This window comes from Portunus trituberculatus, chromosome 29, assembly GCF_017591435.1.
Source record: "Portunus trituberculatus isolate SZX2019 chromosome 29, ASM1759143v1, whole genome shotgun sequence".
In the NCBI taxonomy this organism is placed as follows: Eukaryota; Metazoa; Arthropoda; class Malacostraca; order Decapoda; family Portunidae; genus Portunus; species Portunus trituberculatus.
Window position 1 is genome coordinate 9423440 of NC_059283.1, and position 15824 is coordinate 9439263.

A 15824-nucleotide genomic window follows, 5' to 3' on the forward strand; every position below is an offset into this window, starting at 1 on the left:
CCTGATTTCCGTATTATTAAAGATCCAATCCAGAGAGAGAGAGAGAGAGAGAGAGAGAGAGAGAGAGAGAAATAAATAATCAAAAGTAAAAGAAAATAAGGAAGAAGAAGAAAAAAAATATGAAGGATACGAGATGGAAAGAAAGAAAGAAGAAAAGTTGAGAAAGAAAGCCTAAGAAAATATTAAAAGGAAAAAGCTGTGCAGAGAGAGAGAGAGAGAGAGAGAGAGAGAGAGAGAGAGAGAGAGAGAGAGAGAGAGAGAGAGAGAGAGAGAGAGAGAGAGAGCGTGTGTGTGTGTGTGTGTGTGTGTGTGTGTGTGTGTGTGTGTGTGTGTCTGTCTGTCTGTCTGTCTCCTTCATTTGTGGAACTAGAACGACCTGGAAAACTAATCTGGAAAATAGGCGGAGGAGGAGGAGGAGGAGGGAGGAGGAGGAGGAGAGGAGGAGGAGGAGGAGGAGGAGGAGGAGGAATAAAGAATAAAGAATGGAGAACAGGGAGGTGAGGAGAGGTGAAAATTTGTGAAATATGGGAGTGTTCCTTTACGGGAGGTGAATGAAGAGGAAAAGGAGGAGGAAGAGGAAGAGGAAGGTGAAGAGGAAGGAAGTGATAAAATGCCCCTGACTTTGAACGAGAGATTATGCGAAGTGGCTGAGAAGGAAAACGAAGGAAGTTTAAAGTATGGAAGAAAATAATCCAGAAAACAAACTGTGAGGAAAAATTTCGCTTAATGAAAAAGCAATAATAAGAAAAAAAAGGAAAAAATAGAAAAAAAAGTGTCTATATAAAGAGTTTTTATCACCAAGAACTTGTAAACTGGAAAAAAAAAAATATACCAGTGCACAATTTCAAATCAAAATTTAACCCCTTTAATACTGGAACGCATTTTTACTATGAGTTTTAATGTGATTAGACGATTTTATTTACATTAAGAAGGATCTATGGAGGTTAGAAGAATTAATGGCCAGAGTCTTCACTATTTTAATCCCCACACAAGTTTCTGGAGCTGTATAAAATCACCAAATAGTAACCAGTATGAATATAAAAACATGTCATGGTACTGAAGAGGATAAACTCGTGGAAATACCTAAAAACATGAAAATAAAGCTGGGATTCACATTTCAGCCTTTATTCTATTTTCTTCATCTTCTTTAAGGAAAATGGCAAAGTGAAGTGCACCTAGAACGTAGACTTGTATTCTCGTGCACGTCACAGGGCCAATTAAAGAGAAATACGAGAAGATAAAACTTTTACTGTGAAACTTTTTGGTGCAGAATGAACAGCGCGAGTGAAAACAAGAGGAAAACAAACACTGGAACTTATTAGAAGTGCTGAGGCAGGTAGAACGATGAGAGAGAGAGAGAGAGAGAGAGAGAGAGAGAGAGAGAGAGAGAGAGAGAGAGAGAGAGAGAGAGAGAGAGAGAGAGAGAGAGAGAGAGAGAGAGAGAGAGAGAGCAAATGAATGTAAGGATAAAATGTATGAAAAAAGGAATGGTAGGAAAGAAAATGAAGTCGGAAGAAAATGAAATATAGAGAGAGAGAGAGAGAGAGAGAGAGAGAGAGAGAGAGAGAGAGAGAGAGAGAAATGAATGTAATGATAAAAAGTTTGTGAAAAAATTGAATGGTAAGAAAGAAAATGAAGTCGGAAGAAAATGAAATATATAAAGAGAGAGAGAGAGAGAGAGAGAGAGAGAGAGAGAGAGAGAGAGAGAGAGAGAGAGAGAGAGAGAGAGAGAGAGAGAAAGAGAGAGAGAGAGTGTGTGTGTGTGTGTGTGTGTGTGTGTGTGTGTGTGTGTGTGTGTGTGTGTGTGTGTGTGTGTGTGTGTGTGTGCCTTTGTTCCTAATAGGTTAGTGTCACCTAATTACACGGTATTTACTCAACAAACTTCTAGAAAAAAATGGAATTCCCGGCTGTTTAATACCAGCGCCACCTGAAGGAAATGAACACCCCGAGCTGAAAACACGAGGAAATAATGGAAGAAAAGGAGAGACGGAGGAAAATAATAAGACGAAAAACCTTAATGGAATTTAGATTACGCGTGGAATTTATAATGTATCCTGTTTCTTTGCTCTAGTTTCGAGAATTTCGTCTTTAATTTATCAAAGTGGCTCTTACATATTTTACCTTCCATGATTATTTATTTCCACCTTTCCCTTTTTTACGAATCCAGTTGGAGAGAAGAGGACTTAAAAATACGATACAAAAAGAGAAAGTAACGTAGATTCCTCATTAATGGGAATACTGAAATGCAGCACCCTCACTTCCATGCACAAAATATGAACACTTTTTATTGCTGATGCTGGCGTGAAAATGAACGTGAAATTAATAATGTATGAAGTATATTCGATGATAATGGCTGACTAACTCTTCAGGCTCCGTGTGTGTGTGTGTGTGTGTGTGTGTGTGTGTGTGTGTGTGTGTGTGTGTGTGTGTGTGTGTGTGTGTGTGTGTGTGTGTGTGTGTGTGTGTGTGTGTGTGTGTGTCTGGTGTTTATATGTATGCAGTTTGTCCATTTGAAACTAAGGTATTGGAATAGCTTGGGGGAACAAAGTATATATAGACAGTTGTGTCGATCAAGTGTGTTAAGTTGAAACAGGTAAAGAGAACAGGTGTGCAGATAGATAAATAGATAGATAGATAGATGAATACATAGGTAGATAGATTGATAGGTCGATAGATAGATAGATAGATTGATGAATAGATAGGTAGATAAATTGATAAGTAAATAGATAGATAGATAGATAGATAGATAGATAGATAAAACAGAAGTGTAGAGAGAGAGAGAGAGAGCACTTGTCTAGATATATGTATGAAGATCAGATATGCTGTTACTGTCACATACAGAAAGCTAGTGAATGAATCAGGACTACTAAACTACTGCTACAGATAGAATAGGTGTATATAGACAGGTGTGTGGATCAGGTGTGCTAAGATATATAAAAAAAAAGTCAATAATCGAGCATGGAAGAGTAAAAGAAAAGCAAATTAAGAACCATAGACAGGTGTGTTTGTAAGGTTTGTTAAGGTGAGCAGGTGATGCGAGCGATGTGTCTGAAGGAAGGAACACAGTAACACAGCAATACTCTTGATACATTGCAAGATTATAGTGCTGTGTTCCGCTGGACAGTGGTGTATATTGCGCTGCTGTCAGTGGCGTGGCGCTGTGCAGTAATTGCCTGTGTTGTTCTAAATTGTGCTGTGTTTCCAGGTGTGCTGTGCTGTGTTGTGTTGCTTTGTGCTGTCTTTGTTCTTTGAGTGTGTGTGTGTGTGTGTGTGTGTGTGTGTGTGTGTGTGTGTGTGTGTGTGTGTGTGTGTGTGTGTGTGTGTTGTTGTTGTTGTTGTTGTTGTTGTTGTTGTTGTTATTAGTAGTAGGTGTAATGTTATTTTATAATTGTTGCTGTTATTATTATTATTATCATTATTATTATTGTTATTATTGTTATTATTATTATTATTATTATTATTATTATTATTATTATTATTATTATTATTATTATTATTAGTAGTAGTAGTAGTAGTAGTAGTGGCAGTAGTAGTGGTGGTATTTAGATTAGGTTATGTTAGGTTAAGTCAGGTGAAGTCACTCCGTTATGTATTGCTATTGAATTACCCACAATTCAATAATACTTTAAACGTCAACTGCCTTAACATTTGCATTTATTTATTTATTTATTTATTAGTTTTATTTCATTTATTCTTTTCATTTATTTACCTAGCCACGCTCTTACCGCCACTGTTAGGTTAGCTTAGTGCATGTCACCCTTCTCTATATCGTCATTTAATTCTCACACTTCACTAACATTTTGGGTCGCCTCCGTTAACACTCACACCACTTACCTCACTGATTCACCTTACTGAGCTCTTACTATCAGCCTTAGGTTAGGTTAGGTTAGGACACCCCGTTGTATATTATCACTCACTTCACCACTGCCTCTCTTAACACACTCACCACATACTCGTATTTCATTGATTCACCTTACAATGCTCCTACTATTATTACTATCCCTTAATCCTTTCAGTACTGGGACGCTTTCTACCTTGAAATTTAGGTGTGATTAGACGATTTTATTGGCATTAGGAAAGGTCTATGTAGGTCAGAAGATTAATGACCACAGTTTTCACTATTTGAATACCCCACAAAAGTTTCTGAAGATGTATAAAATCACCAAATAGTAAGCAGAATGAATATGGAAACACGTCCTGGTACTCAAGGGGTTAATTTAGATTATGCCACCTCTGTCTGTATCATCATTAAATTAACTTCACTAACACTTCATCATCGTCTTCCTTAACACTCACACCACATAGCTCAGTGATTCACCTCACAGTGCTTTTACCACCACAGGGCTCAGTAAGTTAGGCTGTGAGCTCTGTAATGATGGTGTTTGTGGAGTTTGTGGAGTGCAGCGGCTGAGTGCAGAGTCCCATGAGCGGCAAAGTACGAGTATTATCACAATTTTCTACGAACTTGGTGAGGAGAAGAGAGTCTCAGCTGGTCCAGTGTGTCCGCGGGGAAAATGTGGACGCGTTTGTAGCAGCGACGCAGGAATGCAAGTCGTTGTTCTGCACTGACTTGCAGCAGCGGAGTTTTGCTTAATTAAACTTTTAATTGCACATTGAATATACAGGGTGTTTGCAGGAGAGAGAGAGAGAGAGAGAGAGAGAGAGAGAGAGAGAGAGAGAGAGAGAGAGAGAGAGAGAGAGAGAGAGAGAGAAAGTCTAAGTGAATGTGTAGATGTGTGTGTTTCTGAGAGCCAATTTTAGAGAATAAATAGAAAATGGAGAATAAATAGAAAATGGAGAAACGTAAAGAAAGGAAATGCACGAATAATTAATGAAATGAGTGTGTTCGTGTGTGTGTGTGTGTGTGTGTGTGTGTGTGTGTGTGTGTGTGTGTGAGTGTGAGTGTGAGTGGTGGCCTTGTGTACAAGCAAGAGGGTTAATGGGTCCCCGCCTGCTCAGCTCTCAGTCAGCAGCAGTTTTATTGGCAAGTGTGGAAGACAAAGCATGTTGTTGTGTTGTGGCGGAGCAGACGAACACACGTTAAAAAAGAACACACGCTACAAACACGGGCAGAGAGCAACACAGGCTAATATTATCTTAGGATGTTAGACTTTAGAGCTTAAAGTTTATTGTTCTTAATAGTAGAGAAGGTTGATGGTGACTAACCAGAGAATGAGAGTGTGAGAGTTAACTGACAAATCTAACGTAAATCAAGGTACTCGACCATTACTTAATCAAGCTTTTCAATGCTCATAATTGTTTCCCATATTCACTTACGTATTTTCAAACATTTATTCTTGTTAAGTGTAAATATTTTTGTTCTAGGAGGCAAGCAAAATTGACTTCCTATTCTCTTTGTATGTGTCAGTGTGTCCAAACAAATAATTAAAACACTATTGTGCTTTCTATCACACTTACCAGACAACGCCGCTAAAAGTGAAAGGGTTAAAATGAAAAATACACATAAAACCATACGGTAATTGAAAAGTAAAATGAACTCGGGGCTCAAATTCCGAAACTGCCACAATATATTTCCTCTTTACTTACTGGAATTGGAGAATAGGTGTTTGAAATTCCCGCTTTTTTCCTTTCTTTTATTTTTATCTATTTTCTTTTCGCTGTGCCCTTGAGTAAATAAAAATAGGTCACAGAATAAAAGGTAAAAATATTCTCCTTTTCAGTATGAGGCGCAGCGTGGTGGCGTCACACTTGCGTCACCACCTGCGTCACTCTGCTCACTCTTATCGCGGTATTCTCCCTCTATCAGGCTGACGCAGGGCAAGGCTGGCCAGAATGGAGGGAAGGGGTCTGGGAGGGGAGGACAGGGGATGTTAACCCTTTCAATACTTGGACGCATTTTTGCATTAAGTTTTGGGTATTAGACGATTTTATTTATATTAGGAAGGGTCTGTGGAGGTCAGAAGATTAATGGCCAGAGTCTTCACTATTCTAATCCCCACATGAGTTTCTGAAGCTGTATAAAACCACCTAACAGCAACCAGTACATACATGAAAACACGCCATTGTACCGAAAAGATTAAGGATGGCAGCGTTTTAGTCTCGTATGGGTGAATAATAAGTTTGTTTTTCCCTTCAGGAGGATAGTGTTATAAATATAGATGATGTTGAAGAGATTGGGAACCCTTTTAAGGGGATTGGACTATAAATATACGTTACTATACACTGAATACTGAGAAAACGATTTATGATTTCTTATTTTATTAACTTGAGTAACATTCCACGTCAGATGGGAACACTGAGACATCAGGAGAATCTAGGTCGCTCAGGGCACACACCGCGTCTATTCTTGGAGTCCCTCAGTACTCTGATGAACTTGCGTAACAGAAATACTTGCACCAATAGCTTCTCTTGGAAATGACAACCACCCGGCATTCAGAATATTTTCTGATCTAATTTTGTGTCATTTTCTCCTCGATCGCTGGTTGGCTGGATAGCAAACCCTTTTGTATTACTTTTTATTTAGGAGGGAGAACAACAACTTCTCATGGAAATGACAACCAACTGGCATTCAGTATATTTTCTGGTCTGATTTTGCCCTTGATTGCTGGTTGGTTGGACAGTAAACCTTTTTATATTACTTTTTATTCGTGAGGGACAATAATAGCTTCTCTTGGAAATGACAACCACCTGGCATTCAGTATATTTTCTGATCTAATTTTGTATCATTTTCCACCTCGGTCGCTGGTTGGCTGAATAGCAAACCTTCTATATTATTTTCTATACAAGAGGGACACCAGCAAAAGCCAACGAAGTTAAAAGAAAAAAGGCCAGTCCCCAAAGATTCAGGCCGTTATTCTGAAACGTTTCTCTCACAACAGCTACTTTTAAACACCACAGAGACGATTAGCAGGATTTTCAAAACAATCTAAAAGGAAATAATATAGAACTATTGATAATTTGTCTCGAGAACCATAAAAACCACCCTTAAAAATCATGTCATTTCATCTGGAACCTTTTGCAAGTAGTGTAAGCGCAGCGCAGTGTTTTAGAATACGATCTCAAAAACTACCGTCAAAAATTTGGAGACAGAAGAGCAAAAGAGGTTAAAAGTGAAATGAATTAAGTGAAAAAGGAAAGACAGTTAATGGTAAGAGTGTTTTGCTATTCCACATTGCGTCTTGACTCTTCGTATGCATAGAAGTTAATGTATTTGAACTCGGTCATTACACAGTACTCGGTGACTTCAAAGTGTATGAAACTGTTTTGCCTTCCTGTGCGAGTTGAGTGTTTGGTAAAAGTTGATTCTTCGTCATTTAAGTTTTCAATAGATTCCATTTTTAAGTTTTGAGGAAATTTAGATTTTTTTTTTTTTATTTGTTTGTATATTTTTTAGTTCTCTCTCTCTCTCTCTCTCTCTCTCTCTCTCTGCTTATTTTTTACCTTTCTTTCCTTTCTCACTTTCTTCCCTCCTTCATTCCTTTTCTTCTTCCTTTCTTCCTTCCTTCCTTCCTTCCTTCCTTCTTTCCTTCCCTTTTTATCCTTCCTTTTCTTCTTCCTTCCTTCCTTCCTTCCTCCCTTTATTCCTTCCTTCCTCTTTTTTCTTTGCATCCTCCCTTCCAATTTATTTTATTTATATTTCTTTCCATCGTCACTGTTAAGACTTTCAAAAATTATAATTAATGTGTTTGTGGAATGTTACAGGATCAATATAATCTGACAACAGCTTCCTTCTCCTCCTCCTTCTCCTCCTCCTCTTCTACTTCCTCCTCCTTCTCCTTCTCTTCCTCCATCCTCCTTACCCGTCCCGCCATTAGTGAAGGAAAAAAGAATGTTATGGAGGAAGAAAAAAATACTGAAATTGATCTCGCAGTTTATGGCGCCGGAAGTTAATGGCGGTTCACGTGCTGCAAGTTTTCTTTTCCCTTGCAATGTTTGATTTCCTCTGTGCAAAAATGTTTATTCCCGGAAGCGTAATAGAAGTGAATGTTAAAGGTGAGAACGTAAATCGGGTGTTGAAAAGAGTTATTGGTGCGTTATAGTGGTGGTTTTCCATGTGTGTGTGTGTGTGTGTGTGTGTGTGTGTGTGTGTGTGTGGGCTGGGAGCGGCGATGGAGGGTAGACGGTGGTGCGCCTTCTTACTCAAATTGGAAAGGAATGGAAGTCGTGGTTAAGGATTTTCTTGTTGATTGGAGACATTTTGGGTGTTTTTTTCTTTGCATCTCAGTCTTTTGTAAGAGAAAAAGGAAGGTTATTAAAAGTTCCTCCTCCTCCTCCTCCTCCTCCTCCTCCTCCTCCTCCTCCTCCTCCTCCTCCTCCTCCTCCTACTACTACTACTACTACTACTACTACTACTACTACTATCAATACTACATAAACAATAACAAAACAACAACAACTCCACTACTTATTCTACTACTACTACTATTACTACTACTACTACTACTACTACTACTACCAAAACAACCACAACAAAACAACTACATCTCCATTACTACTACTACTACTACTACTACTACTACTATCACCACCACCATCACTACCACCTCCACCACCACCACCACCACCACCACTACTCCTAAAGCGTCCCTTCCCTCGATGCCTCGATATACCTTAGATGCCTCACTAATGACTTTTAACTTTCACCAGCGACTCAGAAACACACGCGCTGCTTCACTAGTCACGCATTGTTTCTGGTCGAGAGTAACGTTGTTGGCCAGAATAGGAAGTCGTTAAAAGTTTAGCGATAGAGAGGAAGGATGTTGCAGCAAATAACCGATGGACTACCCGCCAGAGAACAGTGTAATTGTATCATTAGATCGAAAGTTCATTAGAGGAGAATCTTAATCTTAACTAAACCATTCTATCTTATCCCAATCTACCCTCTCATATTCTATCCTAGATTGATAGTAACAATGAATTCTTGTGCCTTTCAAAATGCTCCAGTTAATGTTACACGAGTTTGCAAGGTACAGTAGCTTTCATGGGTCTAGTGACAGTAACAAGATTCCTACATAACTAAAAGGAGAAGCAGTCTTGGAAACTCAGCTAATCACCTCTGTGGCCTTTGAATGAACTAGGAAAGAGCGAAGCATTTCACAATACAGGTAAAAATCAAAGAAGTAATGATGATAATGGTTATAACCGTTCGTGATGAGGCATAGTAGTAGGCACACATGTTAGAGAGGGGGCGCTGCTACCATTGTAATAACACTTAGCTGGAGTGTGTGTGTGTGTGTATGTGTGTGTGTGTGTGTGTGTGTGTGGCGGAAACACCTCTTTGAAGATTGATTATTCACGCCTGAGTTGCTTGTCTTTGTGCAGTGATCGCCTCGTAATTTGAAGATATTACTCAGGAGTCTCCAGGTGGTGGGCAGGTGAGGAAGCTTGAGGGAAGAAGTATGTCAGTCTTCTCAAATTCATTCATACATGGACTCGGTGATTAGTTCGTTAGTGGGTCCAGGAAGCTTTACGAGGTTAGATAATTTATAGAAGCAGAGGTTGATGTGTTTGCTGGAGGAACTCTCTTGTATAGGTGGAATGTTTCTTGTTGAAGGGACTGGAATTGCCGTGTGCAGTGAGAAGGTGTAGATAATGTGATGGTGGTAGTGCTATCGGTGGTGGTGGTAGTGGTAGTGATGATGGTGCTAGTAAAGGCAATGTGTGGTTGTGATTCAAGTGGTAGTGATAGTGGTGGTGACAGTATAGTTGTAATAGTGATGCTAATACAGATAGTGACAATGATGATGGTGATGATGGTGGTTCTTGTAGTGATGAATAACGATGATAGCGACACTGGGCCGGGGGTGATAGCTATGGTGGTGGTGATGGTGGTGGTGTTGGTAGTGTTGATTAAAGATTCTGCGAAGGTACTGCCGGAGAGGAAGGGTTAATGTGAGGCTCTGGTTCCCATCACACGGTTCACAGAAAGACAAAAGGCCTTATATTTACCACTGGCACTGTTTCTCGCCCTCCCGCTCCCTCCTCACTTTCATCTTTCCTCCGTGTGTGTGTGTGTGTGTGTGTGTGTGTGTGTGTGTGTGTGTGTGTGTGTGTGTGTGTGTGTGTTCGCTCCGTCGCCTTCTATTTTGACCTCACATATTATTTTCGTATTCATATATTCTTGTATTCATGTTTGCTCTCTCTCTCTCTCTCTCTCTCTCTCTCTCTCTCTCTCTCTCTCTCTCTCTCTCTCTCTCTCTCTCTCTCTCTCTCTCTCTTAAATTCCTTCATCCCGCCGGCAAACTAGCAAAGGATTAGCATTCAATTTTCCTTTATTATTTTCATACAAGCTCCCTCCCTCACATTGAAGGCAGAAGCTGGAACATTGTTGATTTAAAAGGAGCTTACCGTGAGTCTTTTAGAACCTCATTTGTGCTGCTTTTCCTTTATGTGGAATCGAAAAGCCGATGAAAATGAATGTTGGAGTTTTTGTAATTCTTTTCATCTTTTTCTCTATTCTGGTGATGAATTTGAGACAGAGAACAGGATAACAAAAAACGGAGATAGAAGAAAAAAAGAGGAAGGGGAATATATCGAAAGAATGGACAAGAACGAAATAGAGAAAGATGGTAATGTAGGAAACAAGTCACGAAGAAGGTAAATGGAGAAACAGAGCAGATGGAAGGAAAGGGAGAGCGTAAAGAAAAAGAAGAAGAAAATAAATATGACTGGAAGGATAGCGAAAACACACACTTAAAAAGAAAAGAAATAGAAGAAGCGAAATAAATGAAAGTCAGGAAAACAACTAAAAACGACAGAGAAAAGACACAAAATTAAAAAGAAAAGAGAAGAAAAAAAACCTTAAAAACAATGAAGGAAACTCACGATAAAAATAGAACGATAACAGAAAAGGCTCAAAGTTTAGAACACTGATTGAAAAAAACTCAAAGAACTTAGGATTTCAGTAACCCTCCATCGAAAAAAGTTCCCCTTGTGACACCTGGCCAAAGCCGCCTAAGCCACTGGGAGGGCAGGAAGGGGGGAAGGTGGAGTGGTGGGAGCGTCACCTGCAATTAGGGAAGATCAGGCTGGAGATGCTCGCTGGATTGACATTATCACGACACGTACAGATGGCCACGTTGGTAAGCTTGGGATTAATGGACATTGTTATGAGACTTCCAGCTGAGTCCCCCGCCATCTTGGACACACACACACACACACACACACACACACACACACACACACACACACAGAGAGAGAGAGAGAGAGAGAGAGAGAGAGAGAGAGAGAGAGAGAGAGAGAGAGAGAGAGAGAGAGAGAGAGAATAAATGAACGTAGAAATAAAATAAGTGAAGAAAAAGAAAAGAAGAATAAAGATAAAGATATTATCAGAGAGAGAGAGAGAGAGAGAGAGAGAGAGAGAGAGAGGATGTATACAAAATCAATACCTATAGTAGCGTAGATAAGTATTTTGGGAAAGGTCATCATTGGTTGCATATTTCATTACTCTCTCTCTCTCTCTCTCTCTCTCTCTCTCTCTCTCTCTCTCTCTCTCTTTGCATTTTTCCTTTCATTCATTGATTTCAGTATTTTCTTTTTCTTAGGTTGTTTCTTCCTTGTTTTCTTGTTAATTTATTCATTTTTAGTCATTCTGTATTTGCTTTTTTTCCATTCACTTCCTTTTATTCTTTCTTTTTTCTTTTTTTGTGATCGTTTGGAATCTTTCTCGTTTCTTTGTTTTATTTCAGTTCGGTTTAATTTTCCAATCTAGTTTGTGCATTCTTTCATAATGTTTTACTTTTACCATCTCTGTGTCACTTCCGGCTCTGTTTAACGTCCATTCATTCATTCTGCTGACCTTTTCCATTCCTTTACATATTAATTACAATTCCTTTACTGATCTTTGTTCCTGCGATATTGCCACTACTTCACTCATTCACTTCTATCCTCCTCATCACATTAAGTCACTCACTAATACACTCATTCATCTACTTCCCTGTACACAGACTTACCCATCTATATAAACCACTCATTCGTTCAGTATACTCGTCTACTTATTCATACGTTTGAAATTTGACTTCCTCACTCGCTAATTCGTTCACAAACTAACTTTCTCACTCACTCATACGTTCACAAAATATCTACCTCACTCACTCATTCATTCACTTACTCATATACTTATCCATATACTTATCCAACTACACGTTCTATGAGTCAAGTCGGTCAGGTAGTCACTCACTCTTCCGTTCATTTATCCACCTACTTCTTTACTCACCTACTCATTTACACGACCAATCAGGCACTCACTCACCCATCCACCCACCCGCCTACTTACTCACTCATTCACTCCTTCACTCATTCAATCACTCATTCACTCTTCCGCCCACCAAAACACTCGACAAGTCACGCACTCACAAAACTCGATCTCATTCACCTTAACCACGTGACCACGACGCTCGTGTAACATTTGAAGGTCAGGTCCTCGTGGGGCTGAAGGTGGAGGAGTGGCGACGGAGGGGAGAGATAGGTAGGATATGGAGCATTTGTGGAGCGACGTGGCTTAGGAAACGGGTGAAGGTGGAAGGGAATAGGTTTTAGGGCTAAAGCTTGTATTTTTAAACACTTCTGGGCCTCACCTTCACTATTTCAAAAAGCTTTATTTAAATTTACACGAGTTTTTAAGGTGTTTTTTTTACGGTTTTAGAGGCAGTATGACAAGATTTCTTCCTTAATTACTGGAAAAATAGTCTCGAAAACTCTATGGCCTTGAAAACTAGTGGTAAGAGGGCAAAGCGTTTCTCTATACGGACCTAAGTATGATGGTTTAAGGTAAAGCGCCACGTGGAAGAGCCTCAAAGTGCAGTGTTGCGAGGTTCTAAGGTTGTGGAAGGCCTTGGCTAGGGATCAGTGTGGAAGGCAGCTTGGTTTCCTTAGTGTGTGAGGCAGCGGTGGTGGTATTTGGTGCTTCATTTGGGCCATCACGAACCAGGCCGAATGTAAAGGTCTCCCCATCCTCTATTCCTCTTCCTCTCCCTCTCCCTTTTCCTCTTCCCCCTTCTCTTCCTACTCTCCTGTTTCGTACCTTTCTCCTTCTCTTGTAATCCGCATTTTCATTTTGGTTTCTCTTCCGCGTTCTCTTCCCCTACCTTTTCTTCTTTTTCTTCTTCCTCCTCCCCCTCGTCCTCCTCCTTCTCCTCCTCCTCCTCCTCCAATAAGGAACATTAAGTTAAATGGGTTTCATGTAAAATTTTATCCTCTTATTAAAAGCTATTTCTTGAATCATTTTCTTACCCGACTGAATATTTTACTTTTTTTTCTGATTTACGTATTTATTTCATCTCGTAGTTGATTCTTTGTTGTGTGTGTGTGTGTGTGTGTGTGTGTGTGTGTGTGTGTGTGTGTGTGTGTGTGTGTGTGTGTGTGTGTTTCTGTTTCTGAGGCCTCCCGTTCCGTTGACATTTTGCTGCTGTTCAACTCCCTGTGTCCTTTCTGTCTTCCTGGTAATGGGTGACTCAATTATTAGTGTCACCTCATTTCCGATTCCTCTGTTCCTGAATTTCTACAAGAGTTCACCCTTCACTAATCCTTCCCCCTTAACATGGAGCCTCTGTGCCTTAGTCTTCCATTCTCACTAATGCACTCCTATTCAAACAAGTTCATCCACAGTTACCTTTCCTAATCCTTTAATCATTCACATCAGGGCAATTTTCCTTAATTTTCCCTTCAACCATGCAATTTCTCCCTCGTCAGATCGCGCTTTCGTGGTTGCCAACGCGCAACATGACTGCCCCATCATCTTTGTCAACGAGGGCTTCTGCAGGATGTCAGGCTTCTCTCGGGCCGACGTCATGCAGAGGACATGTACGTGTGACTTCCTGTACGGTCCTATGACATCCTCGCAGGCCATTCAGCAGGTGCAGAACGCCCTGGCCACTGCGCAGGAGGTGCTGGTGGAGGCGCTCTACTACAAGAAGGATGGTGAGTGCTCCTGTGTGTGCAGTCAGAACTTTAGAATATAACTTTGTAAATTTGCAAGAAACCATCAGCAATGCATGTGGGCACTGGCCAAGGGAAAACAAAGTGAAAAAAAATCCGCTGGTTGCCAGGCCCTGTTAAGAGGAAAGTAGAGAAAAACAAAAAATCTAAAGGAGGGTCCAGTTAACGTAAGAGGTGTCTTGACACTCCTCTTTTGAAAGAGTTTAAGTCATAGGCAGGTGGAAATACAGACACAGGTAGAGAGTTCCAGAGTTTACCAGTGTAGGGAATGAAGGAGTGAAGATACTGGTTAACTCTTGCATTAGGAAGATGGAAATGCATGTGACATTCTCTCTCTAAAAGATATTTATTTCCATCACTCTAATCCTAAAATGGCGTAATTCTGCTTCTACTCTACCGCTTCTCGTATATTCCGCTTTTTTTCTTGTATTATTCCTTGCAGTAACAGTAGTAGTAGTAGTAGTAGTAGTAGTAGTAGTAGTAGTAGTAGTAGTAGTAGGAGGAGGAGGAGGAGGAGGAGGAGGAAAGAAAAACAGAAGTGACAAGGCAGAGGAGAAAAAAAGAAACCAGATGAGGAGAGAGAGAGCAAGAAAATAGCAATAAGAGAAAGAAAAAATGTATATTCATTCATTTATGTATTCACTTTTAAGCTGAACTATTTCCTTGACGAGCAGAAGGCTGAGAACGTTTGTTGCATCATGTGATTATGACCCTTAGTATTCAGGGCGTGTCCTTCCTGCATCTCCCCTGCTTAACCCGCCCTCGGATAATGGTGTTGACTGGTGTTGTCTGGTGTTGTCTGGTGGTGGTGTTGTGTTCCACGGGCGTGTCTGCTTTCTTGCCTCCCGCGTCACGCAACACGCCGCGCCCCGGACACTTTGCAACACACCGCTGCAGGATGGAATGATGGATCTGGGTGTGTTGCATTTCAATAGCCTTTGTCATCATGAGAGTGGATCAGCCTGGTGGTGGTGGTGGTGGTGGTGGTGATGGTGGTGGTGGTGGTGTGTCACATGCAGCCACGCCCTGTATTTGTAACCTTCTCTATACTTGTTACCTATATTTTTTTTACCTCTATATTCTATTTATCATATAGATTTTTATTTAATTTGATCTTTCTTCTGCCTGTCTTTTCTTATTTTCATCTTTCATTTACCTTCCTATATTTTGCCTTATCTGTCCTCTTCCTATCTTTACTTGCTTTCATCTTTCATTTATTTTCACCTTTAACTCTCCTCTCCCTATCTTTACTTGCTTCTATCTTCCCTTCATCAACCCTCATCGCACCTTATCTCTCCTCCTTATTCTTACTTGCTCTTTTCCCTTTATCTTCCTTTATTCTTCACTCATTATCCCCTTATTTCTCCTCTCCCTCCCTTTATCCCTCATTCTTCCCGCACATGCCTCATCTTTTACCTATCCCTCCCTTTCACCTATCCTTTCCTTACTTTTCTTCCTTTTTCTATCTTCCTCCTTTTATTCTTTCTTATTTACTCTCACATTTCTCTATTTATCATCGTTTTATATCATAGTGCTTATGTATTTTTTTGTTATCTATTTCTATTATTCATTTTCTCCTTTTTATTTCTATTTCTTCTACGTTCATCTCTTTTCTTTACTTTCCCTCGTTCTTCTGTTACTTATCGTCTCTCTCTCTCTCTCCCTTTTCTCCTCACCATCCCTGTACTGTTCTTCCTCCCCTTACGTGACCTTACCTTGCTTTCCCTCTCAGTAATCCGCCCCTAAGCCGTCCCTCCCTCTCCCTCTCTCCTCTTCCCTCCCTTCCCTCCCTCCATACTTTTATCTCTTAATGCAGTGCGTGTGAAGAAATGGCAGACAATTTTCCCCGTGTATATTATTCCTCAGATTTATCCTCTATTTTCCTTCTTCCTTTCGCATAGGGAATGAACGCCGTTTCCTGGTTTTTT

The 15824-nt window shown here is 40.2% G+C and overlaps 1 protein-coding gene across 8 annotated transcripts in view; it reads left to right on the forward strand.

Moving 5' to 3' along the window:
• Positions 1–15824, forward strand: part of LOC123510428 (potassium voltage-gated channel subfamily H member 6-like) — a 699140-nt gene that overhangs the window by 104261 nt on the left and 579055 nt on the right. For all 8 annotated transcript variants that reach the window (XM_045265606.1, XM_045265610.1, XM_045265612.1 and 5 more), the window contains exon 3: positions 13651–13878. In XM_045265606.1, coding sequence (XP_045121541.1) covers positions 13651–13878 — 228 coding nt within the window. The remainder of the gene's footprint in view (positions 1–13650; positions 13879–15824) is intronic.